General features: G+C 43.1%; 3 protein-coding genes across 3 annotated transcripts; 1 reads left to right on the top strand and 2 right to left on the bottom strand.

Moving 5' to 3' along the window:
• Positions 1-355: 355 nt before the first annotated feature.
• Positions 356-1,203, bottom strand: PCOAH_00015330 (Early transcribed membrane protein; the record flags this gene model as incomplete). The annotated part of the gene is made up of 2 exons (XM_020058342.1): positions 356-420; positions 768-1,203. The coding sequence occupies 2 exons, from the start codon at positions 1,201-1,203 to the stop codon at positions 356-358; spliced, it is 501 nt and encodes a 166-aa protein (XP_019913724.1).
• A 3,559-nt stretch (positions 1,204-4,762) lies between these two features.
• Positions 4,763-8,041, top strand: PCOAH_00015320 (DNA polymerase; the record flags this gene model as incomplete). Its single annotated transcript, XM_020058341.1, has 1 exon — positions 4,763-8,041. The coding sequence occupies one exon, from the start codon at positions 4,763-4,765 to the stop codon at positions 8,039-8,041; it is 3,279 nt and encodes a 1,092-aa protein (XP_019913758.1).
• A 506-nt stretch (positions 8,042-8,547) lies between these two features.
• On the bottom strand, positions 8,548-9,375 carry PCOAH_00015310 (Uncharacterized protein; the record flags this gene model as incomplete). The annotated part of the gene is made up of 1 exon (XM_020058340.1): positions 8,548-9,375. The coding sequence occupies one exon, from the start codon at positions 9,373-9,375 to the stop codon at positions 8,548-8,550; it is 828 nt and encodes a 275-aa protein (XP_019913788.1).
• Positions 9,376-10,394: the final 1,019 nt, after the last annotated feature.

The following is a 10,394-nucleotide window of genomic DNA, read 5'->3' as shown; positions in this document are numbered from 1 at the left end:
CAAAGGTGGTCCTGCGTTGCACATGCGAAAAAGGTTTTTCCCTTCCTGGAAGGTATCCCTGTCGTGTCGAAATGTTATTTTATTTATTTTTTTCCCAGACCATTTATCCCCTACGTTTGGTTCCTCTACGGTGGACGCTTCGCCGAATGGTAGACAATTGGGGGGGAGTAAGTCACAAGTTGGTTCATCCATATCCATCACTGCACCTCTTCTTTGCTGCTTCTTCGCGCCGGAAAAACCGGCAAAGGCTACCCTCCAGTACAATGTGTTTATGTTTATTTTTTTCTTTCTTCAATGGGGTTGTGTTTGCACTTTTCTTGTGTACTTCTTTTCTCTGCGCATGTCAGTTTACCACCTACTGGTCCATCTCTTCACGTACTTCTTGGCCAATCTCGTCTACCAGGGTCTCCATTAATATGTCTAAAGTTTAAAAAAAAAAAAAAAAAAAAGGAAACATAAATACATTGCTAATTGTACAAAGGAGTAATAAGGACAAGTAATTCAAAACCCATTGGAAGCCCCAAAGAAAAAAAAAATTGAAGGATAATATGAAGCGTTGTTTATCTTCTATTTATCACATCATCCCTTTTTTCTTTTCTTTTTTCTCTTTTTTTTTTTTACCAATGGGACCAAGGATGGGTACCCCCCATTATCCACACAGGCACGGACGTACCCGCGGCGTAGAGACAGTACGCTTTAGATAATGGGAGAAGCTCAAGCATTGGTGTCGTTTGAATTAACAAAGAATTATTTCCCCAAGTGCTCACCTGTATCCTCATCAATATTTTGCACGTCTATATTGGATGGGGATACAAATCCGGTAGCTTCCGGGATAGAAACGTGAATTTCGGGGTGTATTGTTTCCGACGTCATTTTAAAGGGGGCCGTCTCTTTCTTAGGTTGAGGTTCATCAAAAATATCTGTAAATGGCTCTTCATCCTTTTCCAAACGCGCTTTTTTGCGATGTTGCGAAATGCCATACCCCACTCCACCGAGTATTCCCCCCGCAGCCAGTGCTGCCGCCGCAATTACGGATATCATCATTAATTTTCTCTTATGTAAAAGTTTTTTAATTTTCTTGTTGATATCCAGGTCTTCTATCTTAAGATCATCATTCTGGGGGGTGACGTCCACTTTCTCCTCTCCCAACAAGCATACAATGGGTAAAATTGCGAAAATGGCAAGCAGTTTAACAATCTTCATTTTCGTTTTCACCGTGGTAGACGGGGGGTTAAAAAATCTGAGAGTTTATATTATGCTTCTGTTATGTGTAGAGTTGTTTCCTCAACCGTTGCGGTTATATGTTTACACGTCTTGAAAGGAAAAGTGATGCTCTGATTCCAAGCAGCGACCGTTTCAACGAAAAAAAGCGAAATCAGCAGGGGTGAAGGTGAAATGTCTTTTTTCAGGGTTACACCTTGGTATACAAAATTCTTTTCGAAAAAAAATTCCAAAAGTGGGAGCCAAAGTTAAGGTAAGCGGGGGTTTTGTGGGAAAAAAGGAGGATATCGAAAAGTGGGGTTGGTTGCACAGAAAGCAAAACAGCTGCAATGAAAAGTTAACAAAAACTGGGCAAATGAAAAAACGTATAAGGGGGAAAAAAATTGGAAAAAACAAGCGAAGTTGTTTTAATTCGACTTAATTTGTTCTTAATTTTTTATTGTTTTTAATTTTTTAATTTTTAATTTTTTAATTTTATTTTCATTTTAATTTTATTTTTGTGACTCACCTTTTGCCTCCCTTTTAAGAGAACACCTCAAGTGAAAAATGCAGAATACGAAGAAAACCAAACGACGGGGCGCAGCCAAGACGCGTCCACGGGGTGGGGGATAACTGCAAGACCACTAAGTGTTACCCACATAAATGCGCAAGGAAGCAAAACCACATGCAGGATGTGCATACGCGCAAAAGGGGGAAAAGACCAAGATATAGACATATATATTTAGCTCCTTATCTTTGCAGATGGGGGAGAGATTCCCAAATGAGACCACATATCCTCACGAACGGTGAAGTGAAGAAAAGGAGGGGAGCCCCTCCTCCCCCCCAAATAACATTGCCACTTTGGTGAACAACGCATGCGCAACACGCATGCACAACTGGTGTAGAACCACTAAAGCATGTCTTTCGTCTTCTTACATTTTTAAGTGGCATGCACTTTTTTCGCGCATGCAATTTTGCTCAATGTGTTTGTGGGTGACAAATTTTGCCTAAAGACAGGCCGAACGGGAGATCTTCATGGATTTTTTTCCCTCCCCCTCGTCACCTCGTTAATCTGCTCATCTGCCAATATGATAGTATGCCCATCCGATAGCGCGTCAATTTGCTTTTTTTTTTCCCTCCATTTTGCATGCACGTTCGTTCAGGTGAATTTAACCCCACCATTCAGTGCCTCCCTAAGGGAAACATTTCTTCTCCATTTTTACGCCCACTTGGGAACTCTCTCCATTGCACGAGAGTGGCCAACCTGCATGCATTTGCATTTGTGCAAAAAAGGCGCCACTCCCCTTTTGACTTGACCGTCATAGAAGTGGCCACTTTTTCCTGCAACGATCAACCGCAGGAGCAGCGCAACAGGAGTGGCATAACGCGACAGCCCCTCCTTCCACATGTGACATGTCACATGTCAAAGGCTGCACAGTGAGTGGCCCCACGTGAACTGTGTTCTCCTCATTGGAAAAAGAAAAATAAAAAATAAAATAAGGAACGAACAGAACAAGCCTAATTCTGAGCATGCGAAAACCTATACAAATACATATGTGCATCCTCCCGTGGAATAACAAAAGGGCAGTGGCGAGGTATGCGAAAAAAAAAAAAAAAATTCCTCATTAAAAAATGCTTTCCTCTTAGCATAAATTCCCCACGGCCAGGCGAAAAAATCGCCCCTCCCACAATTTACCAAACATATGCATGCAGCGTGCAGGGGGGCCCCTTAAAAAAAATTTCCCCATGAGAAAACATAATTGAAGGAAAAACAGACTATCGTCATCCCTGTCATCATCATGGGCGTAATTTTTTTTTAACTCTTCATGTGTCCTCACGTAGCATACCAAATGTTCGACGTGCCATGTGTCACTTCTCCCAACCAAGGGGAAGCCCCTCGATCGCGTCTCATACACCCCTTTCCTCCCATTATCCAAACGAGCTAAACAAACAGTGCATCGCTTTGTTTATGCATGCTCATCTGCATAGGCAGACCCACGAGTTGCCTCACCCCCCCGTGCATGCCCACCTCCGAAAAAGGAATCTCCATTATCGCTATTCGCAAAAAGGAGGACAATCATAAGCAACCACATGCTGCCAAACTCGTTTCGTAAAAAGAAAAAAAATAAAAATGCACAAAAAACTGAACCTTTTGTGCGTTCTCTATCTTATATTCGAACCAAATTATATACCCTTGTGAAAACACCCCTGTGTATATGCCCCTCCCATAAAACATGCCCGAATGGGGACTGCGTCAGGTGGGTCTCTTTCGAAGGTCGAATAAAAGTGTCCCGTAAATAACCGAAAAACAACACCAAATAAAAGGAACACCTCCTTGGTGGAAATTTAAAGTGGAAAGAGGTGGAAGGGGGGAATGTGCCCCATCCAGGCACTCCTCATTCTTTTTTTCCACAACGTGCAAGTTCATACAATTATTATAACAAAAGGGAAATATGCAAAAACATCCTCCCCTGCGTGGCTTCCATTTTGCTCTTAACAATATCTTTGCATGGGCATATTCCTCCGCTTGTCCAGAAACTCCAGGCGGATTACACGCAACAGGGGCGAAAAAAAAAAAAAAATAAAATACCCCCCGTGATGGATAACCCTGGGGGGATGGTTACCTTCCCTGTGGAGATCTGCACAAAAGGCTTTCCACACAGGCACACACGTTGAGTCCCCCCGAGCTGCATCTTCCCCACGAAGGGGGAGACTCTTTATATTCTCTGCCTATATGTCCCAAAAGTTTCCTTTGCGCATTTTCAGATAAAAATAAAAGAGACAAAAAAAAAAAAATTGCACATGCACATTCATGAAAGGGAAAACTTATCCAAGTGCAGGAACTCTCCGATCATCTTTCACCACTTACCTTTCCAGTGCTTGTCGATTGATACTCCTCAGAGGTTCGCTCACACCAGACCCCCCGTACACGCTCTTGTGATGGTATGTGTATCGAGCTGTGCTCGCGCCTTTGTTCAGGAAAACCATTTAAAGGAAAAAAAAAAAAAAAAAAAAAAAAAAACAGCCATTCCGCTTTTGTATTTTTTTTTTTTTTTTTTTCGAGCACAAGAAAGAGCTCTTCCCATCCAACGAGGCTTTTCCTTCCTGTTTATGCCACTTGCCCAATTGAGGAAACATTCCGTTTTTTTCTTTAAATCACGTTTTTCCAAAGGTGAAGCAAGGATATATAGTCAAAAAAAGGTTAACATCTCCTTTTCCGCGTTCCCCCTTTTTTTTGCACTTAACCGATTTGCCTCACGCTGGCAGTGTGATGGCGAGGAGGATGCTATGGTGAACATGCCAAAGTAGTGCCAACAGAATGAAACGCCAACGGGATCAACCCACCTTTTCGCTGTAGCAATTCGTGGCTGCCCTGCGGACGCCTGGGAGAAAAGACTAATTCTGCGCCCCGTCCGGCTGTACAGGAAGCCAAGCAACTGCTACCAGTGAGCGACCAAATAGAGCAATCCCTCCGCACGTCTACGTAAACTGCACACATCGTGCAAGCAACGTGTAAAAGTAAAAGTTCGCCTTTCTCCATCGCACCGCCAAGAAAAACCCCATGGAGAGCATGAAGAAGTGCCCCTTCACCAGCGTCATCCCATATGGGATGCTATATGAGAAGCTGAAAAAGGAGAAGAACAACCAGCTGCCCGAAAACGTGGTGATCCAAGAGTTTGACCAGTTGCTTGCGACGTACGAAAGACCGAGCCCCTATGACGCCAACGGGCTCATTCACATATCCAACAAGAGCGATTTGTTCCTCTTCCAGATAGATATAGAATACACAGTGGACAGCATTTTCAAGAACATGGTCTCCACGAATGATGGAAGCGCCTTAACGGATATCTACTCTACTTACCGAACCATGCTTCAAAACAGTGAGAAGAACTACATCTCCGTGCCGGTCATCCACATTTATACGGTAACCAACGATGGGTATAGCGTTCTCGTAAGCGTGCACAACTTTTTCCCCTACTTCTACGTGGAGATGCCAAGCAACTTCCAAAAGGAGGACCTCCTAAAGCTGGAGTGCATGATGAATGACAATCTTAACATGAATAATCAGTACAAAATGTATGACCAAAAAATTCTAAACATCGAAATTGTAAAAACGGAAAGTCTAATGTATTACAAACGTGAGGGAAAGAAAGACTTCCTAAAAATTACGGTACTCCTCCCTAAGATGGTTCCTACTTTGAAAAAGTTTTTCGAAGGTGTTGTTAATGTAAATGGAAAAAACATCGGTGGGATTGTCTACGAAGCAAATTTGCCCTTCATTCTACGTTACATAATTGATAAGAAAATCACCGGTTCTTCTTGGCTGCTCTGCAAGAAAGAGCACTTCTACATTCGACCCAAACATAAGAAAATATCCAACTGTTCCTTCGAAATTGATATATCCTATGAACATCTAGAACCCATGCCACTGGAGAACGAATACCAGCAAATCCCCAAGTTAAGAATTCTTTCCTTCGACATAGAGTGTATCAAACTAGATGGAAAAGGCTTCCCCGAAGCGAAAAACGACCCCATCATACAAATATCATCCATATTATACTTTCAAGGAGACCCCATCGGAAAATGCTCTAAATTTATCTTCACCCTGAAGGAGTGTGCCAGCATCCCTGGTTCTAACGTCATATGGTTCCACGACGAGAAGACCTTACTAGATGCATGGAATGAGTTCATCACTAGACTGGATCCAGACTTCCTCACCGGTTACAACATTATAAACTTTGATTTGCCCTACATTCTAAACAGAGGAACTGCACTCAATTTGAAAAAATTGAAAATGTTGGGAAGAATAAAAAGCATCAGCAGTGTTGTAAAGGAGTCCAACTTTTCCTCCAAACAATTTGGGAACCACGAAACGAAAGAAATTAACATAAATGGGAGAATCCAATTTGACGTCTACGATCTTATAAGGAGGGACTACAAGCTTAAATCATACACTCTTAATTACGTCTCCTTCGAATTCTTGAAGGAACAAAAGGAAGACGTCCACTACAGCATCATGAATGATTTGCAAAATGAAAGTCCAGAGTCCAGGAAGAGAATTGCCACCTATTGTATAAAAGACGGCATTCTTCCTCTTCGCTTAATAGATAAATTGCTCTTCATTTACAACTACGTAGAAATGGCAAGAGTTACGGGGACACCCTTCGTTTACCTCCTCACGAGAGGTCAACAAATTAAGGTCACCTCACAACTCTACCGCAAATGCAAAGAATTGAATTATGTTATCCCTAGTACTTATATAAAACCTGCTAGCAATGAAAAGTACGAAGGAGCTACCGTTTTAGAACCCATAAAAGGGTACTACATAGAACCCATTTCGACGCTCGATTTTGCATCCCTGTACCCATCTATCATGATAGCACACAATCTGTGCTACTCCACGTTGGTCAAAAATAACTCCGAATTAGAGGGACTCAAACAGGAGGAAGTCACCTCCATTCAAGGAAAAAGCAATATCAAATTTGTAAAGGGATCCGTGAAAAAGGGAATCCTCCCCCTAATCGTAGAAGAATTAATAGATGCAAGAAAAAAAGTCAAACTTCTCATAAAAAATGAAACGAACAAAATTACCAAAATGGTGCTCAACGGAAGACAACTAGCACTGAAAATTTCAGCCAACTCTGTATACGGATACACGGGTGCCGCCTCAGGGGGACAACTACCTTGTCTAGAAGTTGCAGTGTCTATAACCACACTAGGAAGGTCCATGATTGATAAGACAAAGGAATCCGTCGAAAAGTACTACAGCAAAAGCAACGGATTTGAACACAACTCCACTGTGGTTTATGGAGACACTGACTCAGTCATGATCAAGTTTGGCACCAGCAGCATTGCCGAAGCGATGGCCTTAGGAAAAGACGCAGCGCAAAGGATAAGTAAAGAGTTCCTACACCCAATAAAGCTAGAATTTGAAAAAGTCTACTGTCCTTATCTATTGCTCAACAAAAAAAGGTACGCTGGACTGCTCTACACCACACCGGAAAAACACGACAAAATGGACTGCAAAGGTATCGAAACGGTTAGAAGAGATTTCTGCATTCTCATCCAACAAATGATGGAAACCGTTCTGAACAAACTCCTAATCGAAAAAAACCTGAACAGTGCTATCGAATATACAAAAAGCAAAATCAAGGACCTACTCACAAACAACATCGATATGAGTCTCCTCGTGGTAACCAAATCCTTGGGAAAAACTGACTACGAGACTAGACTACCACACGTAGAATTGGCAAAAAAGCTAAAGCAAAGAGACAGCGCCACAGCACCCAATGTAGGAGATCGAGTCAGCTATATTATAATCAAAGGGGTTAAAGGACAAGCACAATACGAACGAGCAGAGGACCCACTCTACGTCCTAGACAATAACCTAGCTATTGACTACAACCACTACCTAGATGCAATTAAGAACACCCTCTCTAGAATTTTCGAAGTTATCATGAATAACTCAGACTCCCTTTTCTGTGGTGAACACACAAGACACAAAACCATCCTAACGTCCAGCCAAACTGCTCTCTCCAAATTTCTACAAAAGGCTGTCAGATGCATCGGATGTAACAGCTCCATTAAAAAACCCCCTCTTTGCAACCACTGCAAATCCAACAAGGAGTTCTCCATCTACATGCAAAAAATGAATCTTTTCAAAAATAAGCAGAATGAGTTTTTCCAACTGTGGACGGAATGCCAACGGTGTCAGGGGAACCTGCACGCTGAAGTCATCTGCATGAATAGGGACTGCCCCATCTTTTACAGGAGAGCCAAAATTAAGAAAGACATGGCCAACGTGCAGGAGCAGATAAGTGCCCTGCGCGCTGACTGGTGAGGGAGGGTCGTCATGGCGTCATCACACCAGTGCTACTACCCGCAGCAGCCTGTCAGTAGATTTTCCCCCCCCTACGCATTGTTGCACGAGCGTCGTCGCCCCTTTTTCCATCCGCTTTAAAAAGGAGCTTCTTCACCGCAAAGTTGTTACGAAGTTGCCTCCTCACCGCCGCTACTTCGCAGCACTGCCAGGCCGGGCGAACCTCCTTCATTTTTAAAGTTCCTTGTGTGCTCATGGCTGGTGCGCGAATTGCACCACGGCCTGCAAAGCAAATTAACACACGCGAGGCAGAACGCCTAATTAAAGTCGAAACTCTAAATTTTGAAAAATGAACGGTGAAAAGTGAGCGGAAAAATGGGGAAGGTGCTCATTCCTCACGCAGCGTGGTTTCCCCCCTCGAGAAAGGGTGCAAAGCAGTGATTGTTACTTGCACGGAGAAAGGGAAAAAAAAAAAAAAAAAAAAAAAAAAAAACACTTTTGGGGTCACTTCGCTATGCGTTCACCCGTCAACTGCTCTCCTCGGTCAAGTCTGTGATGCTTTCCGAAACCCCCTGGCTTCCCTCCTCCGTGGCGCCCGTTATTTCACCTTCCACGTCTTCTGCTTCCGCCATATCGGCACTGCCCCCACTTGGCTTCCCACTCTGATTCACGTCAAACACGTTGTCCACTTTGAGTATGTTAGCACACGCCAGAGGGATTCCCCCAACGCACATTTTTTGAAATAAAAAAAAAATGGACATCTTCGGATCATGTTTGTCGTCCTCCATTACGATTTTCTTATCTCCCTCATCCTTCAGGATCTGGAAACTGGAGGTAGCTTGGTTCTCATATGACTCACCTGCTATCTGTGCATACAGATTTGGATCCTTCTCTTTTAGAAGCTGAATTTCTTTGAAAAAAATGGTCTGCTTGCAAAATGCTTTAAATTGTTCCCCTTTTATTACTACAAACTCACACAAACTTTTGGCACTTTCGAATGCATCTTCCGGGATCACGACATTGTCCAGAATGTTGTTCTTATTTGAAGCTTCGTTTTGCACCTTCCCCACGTCTTGCGTCTGTTGCGTCTGTTCCTTCTGTTCTACTCCATTTGTTGTTGATGCGTCCATTGGGCACTCCCCCCCTCCGGCACTTTTGTTGTAATTACCACTACATGTATTTGTACTTGTTTGGTTCGTCACCGTTCCATTCTGCTTCACCTCTCCCATGTTTGGTTTCCCTTGTATGTTTATGGCACCCCCGTCAAGCTTGTTCTTCCTAAAGGCAAGCGTTCCGATCCCTGCCACTAGGAGGTACACGCAGCAGAGTAGCCTACACTTTTTCAGGTACCTCATTTTTGGGGAGTTACGCTTAACACACTTTCGATTATTCGCGCGTTGCACAGGTGGCAAGTTTCACCACTGGATGTTTCCACTTGTTGGAACTACACGGCTGCACTTCTTCCCGCTGGGATTGCAGAAAAAAAAAAAAAAAAAAAAACACAACTCTGCCTCTCACCTTGCCACTCTGAACAAACGAATGAACTGTACCTCCTGGTCACCTCACAAAAGGAAAGTACAATGTCTTAAGTCTCCTTTTTTTTCTCCTTTTTGGCAATCTCACGTAGTGGGGGTGAAACTCCTTAAATTGCTACGCGTACACGCAAATGCGTAATCAATAAATATACACTAATAAAAATAGTTCGCAGCACGGAAACGCAAAAATGCAAATGCAGACAAACGAGTGCATATGCTAAGACGGACACACACGCACACACCTTACGTGTCAACCACGATCCGCTTTGAAGAAAGAAAAGAACAAAATGTGGCTGGCTCCCAAACGATCGGCCTGTCCTTTCCATAATGGGGAATACACAACTGCATAGCGTGAAAAGGAGTCTTCCCCCCAAAAAAAAAAAAAAAAAAAAGTGATGAAAATGTGAAAACAAAATCACCGCACCCAGTTGCATGCTACCCCCAGTGATGGAAAAAGAAAAATTTGTAAAATCCGTTGTTAAAAGAAAAGAATTGTAGTTGCTTTTTCCCCAGCAAGGTTTCATCATCAATAGTGGGAAAAATTCATTTTGCATTTTTATCACTTCCTATTGGGTACACCTGAAATGTACCACCTTTTCTTTCCCATCACGTCGATAGCCATGTCGTCCCCAATATGTATGCTACCCTACATGCGGACTTATTTCTCCCCATTTGGGGATTTCCCAAATGGAACGCTTCTCTTCACTAGTTGGAGCTCTTGTACGGCGCCGGAATCGCAGACCACATGACAGGTGACCTGTTGTAGACGGGCATGCGCCACTTAACGGGGCCCCCCAATTGTCACTACGCAAAAGCGGAACGCTACAAAAGTTGCACAC

The sequence above is a fragment of the Plasmodium coatneyi genome, chromosome 6, assembly GCF_001680005.1.
Source record: "Plasmodium coatneyi strain Hackeri chromosome 6, complete sequence".
Taxonomy (NCBI): domain Eukaryota; phylum Apicomplexa; class Aconoidasida; order Haemosporida; family Plasmodiidae; genus Plasmodium; species Plasmodium coatneyi.
Note: the sequence above shows the minus strand (reverse complement) of the source record. Positions and strands in the feature narration are given on the sequence as shown.